At 38.2% G+C, this 20169-nt stretch overlaps 1 protein-coding gene across 2 annotated transcripts in view; it reads right to left on the reverse strand.

The window, feature by feature from the left end:
- Positions 1-473: 473 nt before the first annotated feature.
- ARHGAP19 (Rho GTPase activating protein 19) overlaps positions 474-20169 on the reverse strand; it is a 48308-nt gene continuing 28612 nt past the window's right edge. For both annotated transcript variants that reach the window (XM_031956189.1, XM_031956190.1), the window contains exons 6-12: positions 19542-19628; positions 18078-18143; positions 16773-16964; positions 11645-11743; positions 9590-9700; positions 9102-9180; positions 474-4353 (exon numbers count right to left, since the gene is read on the reverse strand). In XM_031956189.1, the coding sequence (XP_031812049.1) occupies positions 4343-4353; positions 9102-9180; positions 9590-9700; positions 11645-11743; positions 16773-16964; positions 18078-18143; positions 19542-19628 (645 nt within the window). In that variant the 3' untranslated portion in view covers positions 474-4342. The remainder of the gene's footprint in view (positions 4354-9101; positions 9181-9589; positions 9701-11644; positions 11744-16772; positions 16965-18077; positions 18144-19541; positions 19629-20169) is intronic.

Consider the following 20169-nt stretch of genomic DNA (forward strand, 5'->3'; position numbering starts at 1 on the left):
GGGAAGAGTTCCTTTGAGCTCTAGACTCAGGATAATGCAGATTGGGAGGGAAAAAATGGAGCCATCAGTAACCTGAATTTTAATTTTTGTCGGTAAAAATGTCATATTTTTATCATTACTACAATGTCTATGTTTCTTAATGAATACAAGTGTCTATAAAAAGGGTGGAGATAAAGACTGTGATTGCAAAGGGACAGATACAAATGTGTTTATAAGTACATATGTGTTTAGTTCTTAGCCACAGGAAAACAAAATCTAGAACATGCTGAAGCTTCAACATTATCTTTTCCCAAGTACAGATTAACTCTTTCAGATTCTCCATTTCCCAATGAGCTTTGCTAGCCTACAAACAAGCAAGCTCAGGTGCTGCTTTCACAGCTCCTGGTAGAGACCCCACATGATAAAAAACAAGATGTCTTCCCCTTCACCAAAACAGCAGAAATGAACGTTGTAATAAAAAAGCCAGCCAAGTCTTTAGAGAGCAAACAAAAAAATTTAATCTTTGAACATTACAGAAACAAATAAAGGAAATTACAGAGACCATGTTACATAGACTTGTTTATTTACAATCACACATTTAGTGGAATCATGAAATTGTTTGATTTTTAGAAAAACAGAGAAGTCTTTTTGTTTTCCAAAACCTTAGCTATTACCGGACCTCTAACATCTGCAAAGGCAGCACTTTCTGTGTAGGAAAGATCCTAAAAGGTTGAATCGTGTTACTTTCCAACAGGTTTGAGGCAGAATTGTTTTTAGTTTTTTTAAGCCGTAATGCTGGCTGTAATCTCATATACCAAGGTTTCTATGGCAACTCAGCACTTGGGCTATTCTGGGCTATACCTATTCAATGGCCCTTCAATCAGCACTATATTGTTCAAAGGCCAAACTAAGACAGTGGGAAATGCCGAATATTTTTAATAAAACTGTTTAAATTATACTAATTGCCAAAATCAAATAAATTACTGGCTTAGAAAGGTTCTTGGATGCTCTGAAACTCAGGAAAAGAAAATCTTCCTAGCACTGGATAATATGGTAGTATCAATTCAGCTCTAATCCAGGACATTCCTTCTGAGGAAATAAAGGAAAATGTTGATCTCAGGCTCACTTTTCCCAGCATTCCTCACTACCTGGACACTTGCAACTGAGGCAATCAGCTCCATAGGAGTCTGCACGGACCCCCTGGGGACAAGCAGAGTGATGGAGGATCTAACAATGTGGCCCAGAATGTAAAAGCAGAAAGAGATGCCCACTGCAAAGGCAACTTCCTCCATTACATCCTGTAGCACAATTCAAAATGATCACAAATTCAACCAGAAAATCCTTTCAATTGTATCCTAAATCTTTAGAAGGACTTAAGTAGAAATGTTTGCTCAGAGTTGGTACTGGCTGGAGAAGAGAATGACTTCAAAATTAATTCCAATACTAGGACTGGGCCCAGTGAACTCTGGCTGGCTGAAGGAGGTTCTAGGGGCCACAGGCCTGTTCCAACCAGAACTCCCAAGGGCTTTCCTTTGAACACTAACTCTGAGCCAAGGAAAACACTGTCAAATCTGCCTTCCTTCCTCTGCTCTACTTCTACTCTAGAGTAGTTTCCAGAGGTCAAACTTGGCCCTTGCTTCAGAACTACTTCCTTACTTTGCCAGCTGCACGGGCCCACATAGAAACAAAAAAGCTCAGAAAAACCCAGGTGCTAGGACTTCTCCATTTATCATTTATGCATTTAGTAGCATCCATCTCTCAAAGAACAATAAGAGTGGTCTGCACTTTCACACAAATATACTGCTTTGAATTGGAATCATGAATAAACATTTTAAATGACCTTACAAGGAAATAAAATATACAACAGAGCAGGAGACCTGCCTGTAAAAACTACTTTAACACAGAAAATACAGATAGCAGAGCACACATAAACGTAATAACTTAAATATTACCCCCTGCCCCTCCCCCAAAAAAGGTGTGTCAAATACAGACTTTGGCTTCAATACAATACATGTCTTCTCAACTCCAAATGGGAGACGTCCAAAAAGGCTGAGCCCCCTTTTTTTGCACAGGATTTCGCCAATATTAAGTCAATCTAGTATCACAAGGGGGGAGGTTAGCCCCTCAAATCGCAAATAACACCTGGACCTTAACTTTTGTGAGCAAAATGACCCGTGATCCCCTTAAGGCAATAAGAATGATAACGAGTTAATAACCCAGGAAATGCCTCACCAGTCACACAAGTTGCACTGCCCACGGGAGTGGTCCGGAATTACTCTTGGCAACACCCTCCAGGAATAATCTTCACCCAAACAACTAATCATATCAATTACCTTTCACAGGCAGCCCCAGAAATAACTAATCGCCTCACAGGGTGCCTGGCTCTCCCTTTGCCCTTCCAACATGGGGTCAGGCCACACTGCCGAGGCTCTCTCTGTTCTGGGTTAGAAGAATACTAACTTTTTAAAAAGGAAGAGAAAGAGGAGAAGGAAGAAGAGGAGGAAGAAGAAGAGAAAGGAGTTATCTTCTAATTTAATTAAGTGCCAAAATAACTGGGCCCATTTGGATTCACTGATATCTCACTAAGGAGGATGATTATTTTGTTTGTTTTCCAATGAGGGAAATGTTAGAAATTAAATGTGTAATTTGGTGAATTATGAGAAATTTCCCCCACATAAAAAACAGTCCCCTTCAGACATTTTATTTTACTATGCTCCTCACCTCATTCAAACAAAGCTTCTCACTTGTCTTCACTTCCACAGTTACAGTAACAAAATAGAGACCCAGAACCCAGGAACGTGGAAGGTAGGCTAGGCTGGCACTTAGGCTATATACAAATACTGCTCCAACAATAGGGCAAACTTTTATTTCAAAACAGCAGTTTTTACTAGTTTAAGTAAAACCTTAAACCCAGCTATTTTGGCACCAAGAGGCAATATGAAGTAAGTTTCTAAGAAAGGTGTTTGCTTTGTTAATAATCTATGCAAGTTCAATTCACAGGCCACAACTGCTCACACACACATGTGAGCCTCCCACTGACCACCTACTTCATTCCACTCGTGTCTTTGGCAGCATCTCTGAAGAACCCTGCGTACTCCCCCAGTGAGGACATGAGCATAACAACCGTTCCTTTCAGCACTGGAGATAAGGCACAGATTTCCCACCACTCTGAGGGAACGCCCCAACACCCCCAACCTGTTCTTGGGAGCCAGGAGAACCGAGGGGACACAATGGGGAGCTTCCACCTCCCCACACAACTCCTCCAATCCTCCACACCAGGCAAGCTGGCTCTCTCCCGCTCACAGGGCAGAGCTACCACATTCAGCCCATTGGCACAAATATTTTAACAGATCTCCTGCGGGCTGTCAGCAACTTTTCTAATCTCATTTCCAGATATTTGTCACAGAAACAAAAAAGGGCAAAGGTTCTAAAATGGAAACTGAGATTTGTGTTTAGGCAAAAGACAACTGACTGAAGAGGAGAGAAGCCTAGCAACTACACAACTGTAATAATAAGAAAAAGGAAAAACAAGGGGAAAATTATTTGATAGTTTAAATGGAAATACACAAAATAACCAAAATATTTATCATATACTAGAGCATTTATGCAGACTGCTGTTGGTTTTTTCAGGCTTTAATTCAAATAAACACATTCCAATCTCTGGATCTCAAAAAAATATTCCAAAAAGAGATTCCCAAACAGCCTCAAATGAAGTTATAAAAATTGAAACAAGGAAGATGAAAGCAAGAGACTACACAGCTTCCCCAAATCCCAAGATTCTTCCTGAAGACCAAAGAGGAAAGTCAAATGACATTTTTTAAAATGGCTCAAAGCCTCACAGGTTAAGGCTTTTATATTATAAATGAAGGATTTTAAAGAAGAAAATGATGTCTTAAAACAAACAACAACAAAAAAGTCAATCAATACAAAAATAAATTTGCCAATAACCATAGAAAGTTTGAGGCAATATTTAAAAGATAGATACTAACAGAGGAACATAAATATCAGCTTAAAAAAGAAGTTATTGAGCTGCTACATTGAGTGAGCTCTTGAGCCCACTTTATTCAAAGTATTCATCCTATCGTGTAAGTTGTTTGTTAGATAGTGGTTTCCCCATATTTTGAATTAATAAAAAAATGAAAACATACACAAATTCACAATATTCTCTCAGAAGGCACAGTTTCCAAATAATCATCCAGTGAGTAGAATTAGAGGGAACAGTCAAGTCAGCATTAGTTGGCTCTGAAAATTCAAACTGCAGGAAGCAGGCTGAAAGTCCATGCTTTTCTGTATATGTTGATTCCCATCTAGTTTGAACTAAATGGAAGACCCTGGTTAGAAAGCCTGAGGATGCTGGTTTCCTTTACAGGATTCCTAGGTTTGAAGAGGAATAACAAAATTAATAAACTTGAACAAAGTATACAATATATTTAAACATATGAAATTGTAAAAAACAAAAACATTCAAATGTTAGGAAATTTGCACCTGCAATTCTCCCTCAGAATGACCCTTTCTGTAAACCTTTGGATGTTTTTTTCCCAGTGCCTTCTTTCTCTTCAGCTCACCCTCACCAGCTGCATTTGTTCTGATCTCAGCATGTGAGGTCATGGACGAGGTCCCATAGGAAAGGAGGTACGATGTGGGACGCTGATAGAATAAGAGGACTTGAATTCAAATTCTGTCCACCATCTGTGTGCTCTTGGGCAAGTCACTTGAACCTTTCTAGAGACATTCACTCATCAATCCTTCAAGGATATAGTTTTCCTAGTGTGTGACCTCCCTCACTTGACTCAGATTAAAACTCTCATGCTCTATTTTAAGCGTGGCTGTGCCCAAAATGTTTACCAACTTGTAACCCACGTGGTGATAAGCCTCTCATAGCTTAACTTAAAACATGTCCCTAGGCCCATATCCAAAGTCTTTTGAACTTGGAAGAACCTGCCAAAATTCGATCTCTAGGGGCAGATTTAGGCACAATTCTTCCTTATAATTAGAACTATCCCAAAACAGAATGCATTGGTCTTATACAACTGATGCTGATATGGCACTTTACAAAGGGTTTCACATTTGATCCTCACAACCACCCATGTGGTACTCTTTAGTTCACTACTAACAATCTCTTCCTTTTACAGACAAAGAAACGGAGACTCCAAGACTCTTAAGCAACTTTCACTGTACCGTCCACATGATACTGAGCTCCCCTTTGCTGGGAGTCTTCATGTGGAGGCTGAATAACAATTTGTCAGGAACATTATATAAAGGTGATTCCTAAGGGAGTAAAGGAGTAAAGATGACCACAAAATGTAAGCTCCATGAGGGAAGGCACTCTCCTGCTCTTGTCTTGAGATGATCCCTGAGATTCTACAAGTCTAGGGAGGAACATCTTCACAAGGGGAAAAGACTGAGCAGGATCCATCCCAGATAGGCAAGGTATCAACTGACAAAAGGATATCTCATTTGTAGTGATCACCCTTTTTTTGTGGGTAACGATGGGATGGAAAAAATTCCAGTTGGGGGAAATAATCAGAGCAAAGGTGAGAAAGCACAAGATAATGAATAGACCAATTTTGGTTAGAGTGAAGGGTTTATGTAAGATTATAGTGAAAGATAAGGCTGGAAATTTAACCTGGGTAGAACTATAGCAGGCTTTGAATGCTAATTTAAGAGTTTAGACTTTATAAGTAATCAAGTAATATTAAAAGTTTGGGTTTTTATTTTCCCCTTGGGAAAATGCCATAATTAATGGGAGATTTTTAAGAGATTATTTTGATGGCTATGTATAGAGCAGATTGGAAAGGTAAGCTAAATGCAAGAGTCTGGGATCTGAATTAGTATGTTGGTAATGAGAACGGAAGGAAAGGAATGCAAGTAGTAAGCCATTACTTTGCTTTTGCTGAAGAGGGAGTTTTCATCTATAATTTCAATACTTTTGAGTCTGAGTGACTTCGAGAAGAGTGGCCCCATTTATAGAAAAAGAAAAAATCACAAAGAGGAAAAGGACACAGCTTTGGGAATGCTGATTTCAAGATAAAAGCCGGCCAGGCAAACCAGATGTCCAGCTGGCAGCTGAAAAATATGGCAACAGAACTCACATGAGAAGTTAGGCCTGGAGATCCAGCTCATTTACTCACTAAGGATTAAGAAGTCAGTTCTGTGATTTGATATGGTTTAAAAAAAAAAAAAAAAAAAAAACACCTACTTTGGGGGCTGAGGGCCTGGGTTCAAATCCTCTCAACCCTTCCCTGGGGCAAACTGCCTTATTTATCTCTCTTAGGATCCTCCTCTATAAAATGAAGGGGTTGGGCCCACTGACCTCTAAGGTTTCTTCCAGCTCTAAATGTATGATCCAATGGACTTGCTTATATGGGTTCAGAAAATAATCTAACATTTGTCAAATTCAAGAAATCAATTTGACTTGAGTTGAATGTATACTAGGGATGCAAAAAAATGTTGCAACATTAAGAAAACCATTAAGGACATGGCTCTTTTCTACAATCAGGTGATTCAGGCCAATTCCAATAGACTTGTGATAGGAAAGATTATGGGGACTGAGTATGGATCACAACATAGCATTTTCACCTTTTTTGTTGTTGTTTGCTTGTATTTTGTTTTCTTTCTCATTGTTTTTCCTTTTTGATCTGATTTTTCTTGTGTAGCATGATAATTGTGGAAATATGTATAGAAGAACTGCACATGTTTAATTTATATTGGATTACTTGCTGTCTGGGGGGGAAGGGAAGGAGAAAAAGTTTGGAACACAAGGTTTTGCAAGAATGAATGTCGGGGACTATCTATGCATGTATTTTGAAAATACAAAGCTAAAAAAAAAAACCTGCCAACATAATTAATCATATTAAAAACAAAAATATCCAAAAACAATGTGGTTATCTCAAGATACAGAAAAAGCCTTTGATAAAGAATAAGATTCATTCTGGCTAAAAAAAAACAAACAAACAAAAAAAAGCTATAAACTAAAGGCATAGAGGATCTTTTTTTTTTTTTTTTGATATGAAAAGTATCTATCTAAAGTCAAAATTAAGAATCCCCAGTGAAAAAAAGATACTCACTTCTCCCACAATTATTTGATGTAAGGATAATAAAACTTTAAGACAAGAGAAAGAGATGGATGATATACAGATACATAAAGAGAAGATAAAACTATCACTATTTTGCTGATAATATGATGGTTTATTTGGAAAATTCTAGGAAATCAGCAAAGGTACTAGTTGAAGTAATTAGTAGGTTTGGCAAATCACAAACTACAAAATAAATTCTCAATAACTATAAGAATGGAAAAGATCTATATAAAAAGAAAACAACAGAAAGCCCAGGGAAAAACTTTGAAATATGCCCATAATTAAGGCTTGAAAAAAATCATAGTCATCTTTAAAAGGAAATGGAGAATTTTTAGTCACTCTGAAAGGAGAACAAGGAAAGTATGGTTAAGAGAAGAGTTTGAAGAAGGAAGTTTTAAGCATTCAAGAAGTCAAGAAGAATGAGGCCTCAGAGAACAGCACTAAATCTGAAGATGCAGAAAATATTGGTGACCTTCAAGAAAAGAATGATGAGGGCAAAAACTATACTGAAATTGAAATTAATTGAGGGTGAGTGGGTAGTGAAGAAATTGAGTCATCCAAAAACTTTGGCAATGAAAAGAAAATATAAAGAATTGTGACTCAAAATGTTAAGCATCAAATAAAGATTTTTCTATATAAGAAGAATCCTTACATCTTTGAGGGGAGAAGGAAAAAGTCCGTGAAAAAAGAAAGACTGAAGACAATAAAGAGAAAAATATTGAAGGAATACAGAGACAAGAAAGTTTGGGGAATCAAGGACTCAAAGGAGCTGCCAGCTTCCTGTTAACAGGAGGAAAAGCACTGGCAAACAGATCTTATCAATGAATATTTGATTTGATTTTTAAAGAATAATGGTAAAATGACAAGGCAACTTAGGTGAGAGATATGATGTATAAATTCATTCGTAGGACCTAAAGATTCCTTTCTTCAATCCCCATATTCCTCTGGCCACCCCAGCGCCAGCTGAGTGAAGATGGAATATGCTCAATTCCAGGGGATCTATTTTAAAATAATGAAATGGCAAATTGAATTGAATTTCAGTTTTCTAAAAAGATGAAAAGTTTTACCAATGAAAAACATAGATTTTGCTCACTTTCTCTAGAGCATCAAAAACAACTGTCCTCAAATTTCAGCAAAATTAAGCCTTCAAATTAATTCACTTTGTTAATTTACAGACAAGAGTACATTATAATTACATAATGACCAAAGTCCATCCAATCTTCCTTCCTACCAAGTATGATAACCACCATCTATCACAAAGTTGCACAGCCTATTACTTCTTTGTGTCAAAAACAATTTGAATGAGGGCTTGCATTATGACAATTCAAATGTGCCTCAGTAGGAAGAGGAAGTTAGCTGTTACTTAATTAGTAAGCCACAATGACTACTGTTATAACAGTTGTAACAACTCTCAAAATAGAATTCACTGCCTGTTCACAAAAACCTGTTAAATGTTTGATATTTTATTCATCCCAGATGACTGTAATCATTCCTCTTACTGTGCATTCCCTTCAGCACTTAGCTGCCTAGTTTGCATTATAACAATTTACACCAGCATTCCCTTTGAAAAGAATTACTCTGTAGGTAGTAAGTCTTTTCAAATAAGTCAAATCTCCCCAACTAGATTGCAAATTCTAAGAGCTTAAATTATCTTTCAAAATAACTTCTACATAATACATTTAAAGTTTGCAAAGTACTAGAACACATTATCTCATGTAAGCTTTACAACAACTTTTATAGGCCATGTACAGTTATCATTATCTTCATTTTATAGATCAGCAAACAGAGGATTGAGAGGTTGCCTAATTGCCCATGGTCCCACAGCGAGTAAATATCTGTGATAGGATTGGTCCTGAATCCAAGCCCAAGATTCTGCCCACTATGCCATGCTTATCTCTCTTATGCTTCTAAAATATCTTCTATAGTATTCTCTGCATATTCTCTTTTTTAAAAATATTATTAAAGGAGTGAATGTCAACTTCTAGATGCAAAAGTATATATCTATCAGGAATAATAGAGGCTAAAAAATAAACTAGTTGGTGATACCTTTTCTCCCTTCTTTCTTTCCTTCAGATAATTTTAATCTTGCTGGTGCCATCTTCAGTGCTGGAGATCCAGAACAAACCTGGAACAAAAGACAGTTTTTACAATGGCTCAGGTGTTCTAGTGTCACTCCTGTAGACAGATTTTGCTATCAAAATAAATGTTTTATTTATTTATATAGATTAAATGTGAAGGTGTTTAAATATTAATATAATTAGTTGAAATCCCATGATAAACTTTTAACATATTCAGTTGCTGATCTGCCCAAATCCAAGGTAAGTACGGTCCAAGATTAGTGACATAAGCCAAACAAGAGAGTCCCAGAAAGAGAAGAGAATCAGCAAAAGGAAAGGGGAAAAAGAGGAAGACAGAACTAAGGGCTGCAGGAGCTATTGACCGAATGGATGAAGCACAAGACAGACTTGAAGGCTTGTGTGTTATTACTTTGATGTTATCTCCCGTAAATATAAAAGACAAGAACAGGCTCTTACTAAGTTCACATTTTCTTTGCTGGATCTGTTCAAGTCACCAATGTCCACGGATTCTGGAGTACAACACCTATTTTTCTTTTCCATTATTATCTGATTCCCCAGGACTTTCCGCTAATTTAAGAAGAAAAAAATATTGTTGGAAGAGGAAAAAAAAAGCATCATAGCTATAACATTAAGATACATTCCTCAGGTGCAATAATTAATTCCACATGAAGCCTGGCATAAAACCCTGCATAACAGTGAGGAATTATTTTTAAATGGCCACTTAGTCTACATAACTTAAAAATGGAAAGATCTAAAGGGCAGAGGGATGAGACAGAAACAACCTGAAGATCAACTTAAAATAGCTTAAGTCAATTCCAAAATGCTTCTGGAAACCCTAGTGGGGAAGTAGGCACTAGACTATTCTTTAAAAAAAAAATCCTAACTTGTTACAACTGTCACACAAGTGTATTTGTTACAATGGAGGACTCCATCATTAGGACTCACAGGAAAAAACTGTCTTACTATATTTAGCACATGATGACTATTCTTTGATAAGATAACTTTTAAAATCTTGTGCTCTCATCAAGAGCAAGTCTGCTCACAAGAGAGTCTGTAAAAGCCACAGGCCACTGCACTGTGAAGGAGAGCTCTTCTGTAGTCACACTACCAATAGCCACCAAAATACAAGTGTCACACACAGACATACACACACCCAAGAAGCAGGTTTTCTCAACATTACAGAAAACTCTCCTGACTGGTTTTCACTTATCACCTGCAAAAAGTGACATGACTTCTAATGAAACATGGACAGAGAGAGGAGACGAGTAAATTTTTCTGGCTACTAAAGCCTCACCAGGATGGAGCCCTGAAGGCTACAGACCTAGTGCCTTCCTGCAGCAGCCGTTCAGTGACCGCTGGCCCACGTGGGAGACACTGACCATCAGCAGAGTCATCTGCCAGAATGCAGCTTCCGTGTGATTCAGACTAACTTACTGATTACAACTCGGCTAGGATCAGGGAAGGTTGTAATCTAGGGAGAAAGGTACTAATTTGTACAAAGGAACTTCTCTCTCTCGTCATACTGCATTTTAAATGAAGTAGGGTTGCCCTACAGATCTATTTTAATAGGTTCTCTCTTCTCCCCTTATGACAGTGAACAGAAAAGCATGTGCCCCTCTCTCCCAGTCACTCATGTCTCTCTGGAGCCCGGTAATTCCCATTCTGTCACCAATGCATCTACTACCACCTGGTGGTAGCACATCTTAAAGATTCAGCTCTTTAAGTAGAAAAAAAAGATGGCTGGGGACAAATAAGGAATGGCACTGCCCCAAACACAAGGACAGGGTGCTGAGCCAGGAACACAGACCCTCCTCTGAAGAGACTGAGCAATACCTCGTGAGGGACAGAACGGAGGAATGCCAGGAGAGCAGCCTAGGACCAGGAAGGTCCCAGTTCGAGTCCCGCTTCTGACACCGCTGCCTCTGTGACCGGGCGGCCGCAGCCCCTCCGGGCTTTGGGCAACTCTCAGGCTGTTTCGGAGGTGCCAGACTGTTTGGTAGGGAGCAGCTCCCTGTGCCAGTGAAATAACAGGCCTAAATCCCAATCTCTCCTGATCCTTATTTTTTAACTCCCCCTATCCTAAAATTTCCCACAGGGATTTGACATGAAACAAGCCTTGATCAGAACTCCTCCCAGAATAACTCTTAACAAACTTTAACTCTGTAAAAACATAAGCAAGTTAGAGAAAAAGGGAAATGCTTCCCATTATTGAACAAAAGTCATTTCACAGACACAAAGGAAGCTGATAGAAAAGTGACACTTATTGAGGCTGAGAACTGGTTTGTGGCTATGTCACACCAAAGTACTAACAAAGATATTCCCCTTTCTTCATTTACACTTCTTACACATCAAAACGTCTATCATAAGTTTCCCCAAACTCTATCCCAGCCTCTCTGGAACACCAAAAGAGTAGAAAATTATTTCACAGATAGGGAAAAGATCAACGCAAATTTCATACCTATCAAAAATTTCTGGGATAATGTTGCCAACTCTATGGCTGAACTTACCTACCTTAATAAGTCCACTGAAGGAACGTGAACGGGTCCGTTTCTGAAACTGGGGGGTAAAGCCATCTGCTCCTGGAGTTTGAGCAAGTGGCTGCTTATTAAACTTGAAGACAATAAAGAAGATATTTTATTATTTTCTTATTTTTATTTTCTCAGCAACAAATACCTCTCCAAAGATTTCCAAAAGATTCCCAAATTTCAAATCTACTGTCCAAGAATATGTGCATAAATGCAGAGATGTGTGCCAAAAAATACTCTTGCAATATCCAACATTCATTTATACTACTATATGCCCCATTTTCATATAAATTATTAAAAAGAATAAGAAGGACTTCTGAAGCTCAGAAAGGCCCTAGGACTAAAATGTCACCCTAATTTATTATTTATTTTTAGCATTCTTTGCTTTTTAAATTTTGAATTCCAGATCCTCTCCCTCCCTCTCACTTCTTCTCTACCCACTGAAAGGCAAGAAATATATCACTTATATGTGAAATGATGCAAAATATATTTCCTTATTAGCCACATTTCTTAAAAGCAAAAAAAATGAGAAAATTATACTTTAATTTGCACTCGGTTTATCAATTCTCTCTCTGCATATGGATAGCATGAATATCCCCTCAATTTCCAATTCTATACCATCACAAAAAAGAGCTACTGTAAATATTTTTGTACACATAAGTCCTTTTCCCTTTCCTCCGATCTTTTAGGATTTCAGATCTAGTGGTGGTATTGCTGGGTCAATGGGTAAACAACACTGTTTTATAGCCCTTTGGGCCTAATTCCAAATTGTGTTGGTCTTCCCTGCCACTGGAGTAGCTTTTTTGTGTTAAGTTCATTTTTTGTGGTTTGCTCATTTTTCCAGCCTGTTTCTTGACTTTGAACTTTATATCTAAAGTTGTAAAGTTCCCCTAGGGTGGGGAGACACTGCCCCAAGGTTTAGGCTTTTTCATGCCACTGTTTTGGGAGCTAGTCCTGGGTATGACCTAGACAGAGGTGTGGCCACTGCTCTCCCGACCTACACCCTAGTCTTTACCCAGGAAGAGCCTTTTGTTCCCTTGCTGCTGCCAACACTCGCACCTGTCTTGGTCCTCGGCCCCGAATCCCTTGGGATCAATCACAAGCACCCTTCTCCACTCTCAAACTGTAACCCAGGACTGTGCATGAGCAATAGAGTTGTCTATCAGCACCAGCTGTACCCAGGGCCAGTCCAGGGATCCCCTGAAATCTCTACGAAGCAGCTGTCTGCTCCCGAGCCTGTCTCTGGACTGAGAGCCGTTGAAGCTGTGGCTGTTCCTGCAGCTGCTATTGCTGCCACACAGGGTGTGAGCTCCTTAAAGGCCCCACCTCAGACAGTTCCTATGGACTTCCTAGGACAGAAAATGTCCTGGACCTTCTGTGGGCTGCACCACTCCAATATTTGATTTGAGGTGTTGTTTTAAAGTTGGTTGGAGGGGAATGGTGAAAGAATCTAGCCATTTGCTGTCTCTGATTCACCATCTTGGCTCCAAAAGAGCTGTAGTTCACAAATACAAACTCTTCTGAGTTATTTCAACGCTGTAAATCATTCCCTATTGGGAGAAACATATGGTACAGCAGAATCCTAACCAAAGTATTCACCTTTTTCTCTTCCAAAATATTTTTTTTCTTTTAAATTTAACTCATACTAATTTATATTTTAATATATTTAACATCTACTGGTCATCCTGCCATCTGGGGGAGAGGGTGGGGGTTAAGAGGTGAAAAATCGGAACAAGAGGTTTGGCAATTGTTAATGCTGTAAAGTTACCCATGCATATATCCTGTAAATAAAAGGCTATTAAATAAAAAAAAATTAAAAAAAAAAAAAGATTTCTGAATGACTGACCAAAAATAAAAAAAATAAATTTAACTCATAAATGTTTCAATACATAAACCCCTAGTATACTTTTAATTGACTTTCCTAATGTACAACAAGTCAAATAAGATATCAGGGAGTATGATTCTGATAGAAAACATAGCTACCCTTATTACTTACTTTTCTGTTTATTAAAACAAAAAATATATACTTTATAAGTAAGCATCAACATTCTCCAATGTTTATCATCTGAATGTTTTGCCATTTAAATTTGTCATTTACATAACTGTAATCATTGTGCATCTTTTTGGTTCTGCTTTGTCCACTCTTTATCACTCTATACAAATCTTCCATTATTTCTTTGAATTCCTCATATTCACAACTCCTTGTAATGTAGTATTGCTATGAATAAAGTGTACTGGTACAATAATGAGATTAATGGGTCAAAGGGTATGAAAAATTTTCCAACTTCTTTGCATAATTCCAAATTGTTTTTTTTTTTTTTTAATTTAATAGCCTTTTATTTACAGGATATATACATAGGTAACTTTACAGCAGTAATTCCAAATTGTTTTTCAAAACGATGCATTCCTTTCACAGTTTTACCAAAGGCTATTTTCTTACATCCCTATCAGTAATGAATTTTTCTATCTTTGTGTATTTGATGAATGTAAAGTAATATAAAAGTTATTTTAAATTTAAATTTGGGTTTCTGTACTAGCTATTCTAAATCCTTTTTAGACAGTTGTTAATAAATTTGTGTTTCTTTTGAGATTTTTCCATATCCTCTGACCACTTATCTTTCGGGAAATGGCTCAATCTTAAAAACTCTGCAATGATTCCTTATGGATTTTAGATGTTAGATTTTTAACAAAAAATGTTTCATGCCAAGATTTTTCTTTTCTGATGCACAGCTCTGTATATAGTTTAATTTCTAACTACATTTATTTTATTTGTGCCAAAAGCTTATATCTATACAAAATAGTTTATTTTGCCTTTTATAATATTCACTCTTTAACAATTACAAATATATCCTCTTTCCATAATTGAAAGAACTATTATAAAAGCCTCCATGCCATCTACTATATATAAAAATTGATTGCATGCTAAGGCATAAAACTAAAAAATACAGAAAAGTAGAGGTTTTAAACACTTCTCTAATATTAGATAAATATTTTAATTATTAAAGGAAATAATACAGATGTGAAAGTGCTAAAAATGACCTCATAAATAATGAGGGCAAAAAACAAATAATATAAACAATAAAAATTTTACTAAAGAGAACAAATATAATGAGAAAACATACTAATACTCTTAGGATGCAAATTACATTTGGATCTGAAGGAAGAAAGTAAGTCACAATTGATAATCTCTTGGCCTTCATCCCCTATAAAATAAAGGAGTCAGTCTAACTGGCTTTTAAGGCCTCATCCAACCCTGAAGTTCTATTAGTCACAATGCCCACATAGCAAAGAGTGCTAGCTAATTCAAGAAGCCAATTTTTCTCCTTGTCATTTTTAATGATTGGTGCAGACCTCAGTGGAATCCTAAATTAAACTACTTTGCTGAGGATTAAAATCAGCATTCTCTCTGAATATGCAAAACGGAACATACTGCTGCTTTGGCATAATCTGTCACATCTCAAATCAATTTTAGGAACAAGGGCAGGAGAATTCTTCTTAAACAGGAATGTTTTCTTACCAGCTACTGAGATAACAAAAATCATGAGCCTGTATTCTCTGCCTCACCCCCTTTCATTCAGCCCAAACTATTTTCTTTGTCACAAAAGGGATTCAATCCCTGCTAGTAATGATGGGGAAGATTGGCTAGAAAAGACTGTAATGTGGAAGTAAAAAATGTATTAGGTAAATAATTGAGGAATCCCTAACCCTGACTACTGTTTCTCTCTTATACAGTCTAAGACAGCATTGGCTTAGTGGGATGCCATGTCGCAATCCCAATTCCTAAGGAAGCTGTAGGCCACCACTACCACAAAAGGTCTTTTCTTTTGATAAACTACTATCTAAACCTCTATCTGGTAGTGATGAAACTGACATTGTTAACCCAAATATAAGAGTTTACATTTACTCCTATCAAATTTTATTTCATGAGCTCCAAAAGCTTTACATCAAATACACTGACAGCATTCTCCTCATGTACCACTCTGGAGACTCTATGAAAAAAGGAAAATGAGGCAATTTACATGTAAACCATGCTTTCGCTTACTGTGATCGCTGCTCCCTTTTCCAGAGGTTCAGAAACTGTCTCTTTAATAGGCATTCTAGAATTCTGCCAAAAATTGAAGTCAGGGTCACTAATCCATATTTTATAGACTACTTCCATTCTTTTCTTTGGAAAAGAAAATAGTTGCCTTCCTCCAGTCTTGTAACACCTCTCCCATTTTTCCTCAAGTTTTCAAAGATCACTAATAGTGTTTCAGTCATCAGAGGTGCTAGTTCTTTCAATATCTGTCCCTGTCTGGTGACTAGAATCCATTAACAACAACTAAGTGATCTTTCACAATAACTTTACTAACCTAGGGTAGCAACTCCTTAAATTTCTGTTTTGTCCCTTCCAGCCCAAAAGTCAATCTTCTAGCCAGAAAAAAAAGAAGCAAAATAAGGGATTCATGCTAACTTCTTTCCCTTTATAGGAAAATTTTCAGTGTCCTACTTCTTATCCTTTGCTCAATATAGCTTTATTACATTGTTGTTTTTTGCTTTGTTTGTTTAGACTGAGTTTCCCTCTCTCACTCCAGCTGAAAGCAGATACAACTACCACTTACAGGCCCACTTCCAATAAAGACTGGTAGAGGAGCCTGAATCTGCTCCCTTTTTCTGACCTGGACTGGCTCACCACTCCCCCTCACCCCCCCCAACCCTGGAGGCTTCACTCCACCTTAAATGAACTTACTGGTGGCACTTTTAGCTTTGGCCCAACTGCAGCAGCAGGGACCAGGGGCTGGCACTACCAGGCCTGCTTCAATGTGGCTTCAAACGAACAAAGAAAACAAATTACTCTTTGTGGTCCTTAGTGTTCCTCAACAGCTTCAGCTCATCCTCAGGTTTGGTACACCTGGCACTTGCCACAGAGGAGCATCCTCCTGTATACTTCAGGACTCAGCAGACTCTCACTTATACTTGCTGAGCAAAAAGTGGGAGATACTTAGATCCTCAACTAGTACACTCTTAGAAAACCGAGAACCAATTCAGATTCTACCATTCTCAAAAATATTCTGTCATTTGCATAACTGTTTCCCTAAATCAGGGTTACTGTTTCTCTGCTTCAGAATAGATACCTGTCGGATGAGCTTCTTCTTCTTTGCCGAGTCAGGCATGTTATGAACATGCTGAAATAACTCTCTGAGAGCCTCCTCGGTACGTTGTTGCGTCTCTTCCTGTTGGAAGCAAGTGTTCATCCGGGTCCTTTTATGGGATTTTGAAAGCGGAAAGTCCTTATTAGTGCATGAGGTTGGCAGATCCAGGTCATCCTGGAGAAAATTTAAAAGAAGAAAAAGAGATTAAGGAATCCTACCAGCTCTTATTTTCAGGCTAAATCAAAAAGGGAAAGAAAAAAATAAATATATTAGTGTCCATTTACACTTAGAAACACAGCTATCCTTGCCCCTATTTTACTCAGGTAAATATGATTTAGATCCCACAAGTTTCACTAAAGATATCACTAAACAATCACAACTTCCTCTGGCACAGGGTCAAACAATACAGGCATACAGAAGGCAGAGGCTCTGGATAAAACAGACGTTAATTTTAACTATTTAGGAGGTAATGCCAAATGTTTGCCTGGTTGTTTTTAATATTTGCTGAATTTGATGGAGAAGCAGCCCCAAAAGTAGAAAAATTAGCAAAAACCAGGAGAAAACAGTGACAGCATCAATGAAGATCCTTCAGGTCATCCTGCTTAAAGTCCTCAGCAACTTAAAATACTAATGTTTAATTACTTGAGTTCTGAGCACATACAAAATATCAGTATGATATGATGGATTTTCTTCTTAGTCACTTAGGGCTTCCATCCCAGATCTACAGGCCATACTTTACCTCATTCAGAGTGGCTCTTCCTTTGTCAATGAATTAAAAACAAGAATACAACATGTATAGTTGTATGACTTAACAGAAATTACTTAGAACAATCCAATTTCTAAATGGCATTTCTAGGCTGGATCTGCTGTGCTCACAATTCTAGATGTTAAAAATAATTAATAAACACATTCTGAAGCCTTGTGGACTATGGTTTCAATCTTTCTGATACTGTATCAGCAAAAATTTTTGGCACAAAGAAGGCACAGATAAACAGAGTTCCCATCCTTTCCATACCACCCATCATCATCTTCCCCTTCTTAGCCACTCTTTCACTAATCTCAAAGTAATTGGCTATCTTTGAGCTGTGACACTAAACAAGTATCCAAAAAAAAGCAGTTTGAAGTTTTACATTTTTCTGCCTCACCTCTGCTTGAGTCACACTGGCTTTCACTTTTGCTTACCTTATTTTATACAATGTTTATTATTATTAAAGCTTAGCATTAATGCAGTTTCCTGGTTTGGTCCTGATATCCTGTGTTTCAGCAAAAACAATTCCCTATGCTTACCTTTGATGCATGAGTCCTAGAGCCCAGGTAATGCAGCCTGGCACATTCCCGAACATAAGCTGGAGCCTGAATAAGACATAAAAAGAAACCAGGACCTAATGGGGAATGGAGCACTTAAGTATAGTAGGAACTGAAACATGATCTACAGAAAAGGTCCTAGTCTGGCTGCTATCACTGGGGCTTTGCTTTTTCTTCTATAAAACGAAGAAGTTGGACTAGCAATGGTGTCAAACTCAAAGAGAAAAAGATACCTGCAAGTTCTATATTGACTCAAAACCCCACAAATTCATATTACCTACATGGCACTGTATTTTTATTTATTTTGTTAAACATGACCTATTAACATTTTATTCCAGTTCAGGCTGCACTCACTGGTTTTGTTTGATATCTCTAAATCAATTGAGATCTAAAGTGCTTTTTCTAACTCTAAAAATTACCCTGCAATAGAAGAAAAGAACACCGAAAAAGCCTCAAGAACAAAGACAGGAGGGGGGCAAAGGGCAGAGCTGGAGGCAATAAAATCCACACTGCTTCTCAAGGCAGCTTAGGAAACTGACTAAGAACTTAGTGACCAAGACCAGGAGAGAACCCAAGGGAACACCAATTGGCCAACAAGCACTTATGGGGACCCAAAGACGAGAGTAATCCTCGCCCCTTCCCTCAGGGAGCTTCCTCTCCACCTCCATGATGACCCCAGGCCTGGAAACCCTAAGAAGCAGAGTCAATAGTGATAGTCCCCAATCAAATGTAGGCTCCACAAGGGCCTGTTAATGGAGGGCAATGAAAGGAAACAATTCCACTGTCTCAGCTTTAACCCTGGATCACTTGGACCCCAGGAGGCCTCAATGGCTGGGAGAGCACACCTTGTGTGCTGAGCTCCCCGGCATAGTAGTTAATCGGCTGAGCTCTGAAGCTAACTGCATTTGACCACAGTCAGAAGCAGAGGGAAAGTTCTGTTAGCAAGAGGAGCCGACAGCAAGGGGAACCAGCGGGAGACGGGCCTGTTCCTTCAGGTGTTAGCAGTCCCTTTCTCCTCCACCGCAGGTCACTGTCCCTGTGGCCCCGGACTGAAGACTTGGCCTGTGGTCACAGCAGATGAGGAAGCCCCTGGCAGGACAAGCACCAGGCCTTCTGCCGGTGCCCTGTGTCCTCCAGCCTTGCCAAGAGCCAGACTTTGTGTCCCTCAGACACGACCAGAACTTTTGCCAGGACCCCTCGCCCTTTGCTTCCAAGTCTTTGATTCAGACTCACCGATTCCATCTGACTAATCTCAGAGGACTCTTTTACTGCTGCTTGTATAGACCAAATGGCATCTCCATTTTATTCCCAACTGGGTTGATGCTTATGGATATAAACTATAGTCCACAAAACTTATGCTAAGTTTCAGCTCCACTCCCATCTAGCTAAATTCCCTCCCTACTGGCACTAATTTTACTGCTGCCTCCATCCTGGTATAACACCTACCTTAAAAAGTTTCTGAGAGTGTTTAATCATAAAAGTCATCCCATTATTCAGCTTTGTGATATTCTCCTGAAGGTCATTTGCAGTGACCTGTTCAAAGAAGAAGAAAATAAATGCAAAGCAATAAGCCCCTTGATAAAAGAGAGAGAAAAGCCTCATTTATTTACAAATTAACTTTTTTCTCCAAAATCATGGTATCCACCATAACTATTATGATATATCTAGCATGTTGAAAGAGTCCTTCCCCCTAGAAAATAAAATATTTATTTAGAAGTTTTCCATAGGAGATGAAGTATCCAGAAGGAATCAAGTGCCCTTGACCTATGGAATTACTAAGAATCCACGTGAAATTAATTCTTCAGTTTTTCATCCTGTTCAAGGAGTAAGAAAGAAAACAAAACTGCCAGAAAGGAAGTAATTTAAAACTTAGGTAAGAAGGAGGCAATCTCTACCAGTTTAGCACGGTGCACACAGCAGAGTCTGAGTTCAAATTCAGCTTACTAGTTGAACATGTCTAGCAAGTCAGTTAATCTCTGTTTGTGTCAGTTTCCTCATCTGCAAAGTGAGGAAATAATAATAATAATAATACCTCCCAGGGTTGTTGTAAGAATCAAACAAGATAATGAAATGC

This window comes from Sarcophilus harrisii, chromosome 2, assembly GCF_902635505.1.
Source record: "Sarcophilus harrisii chromosome 2, mSarHar1.11, whole genome shotgun sequence".
NCBI classification, from domain to species: Eukaryota; Metazoa; Chordata; class Mammalia; order Dasyuromorphia; family Dasyuridae; genus Sarcophilus; species Sarcophilus harrisii.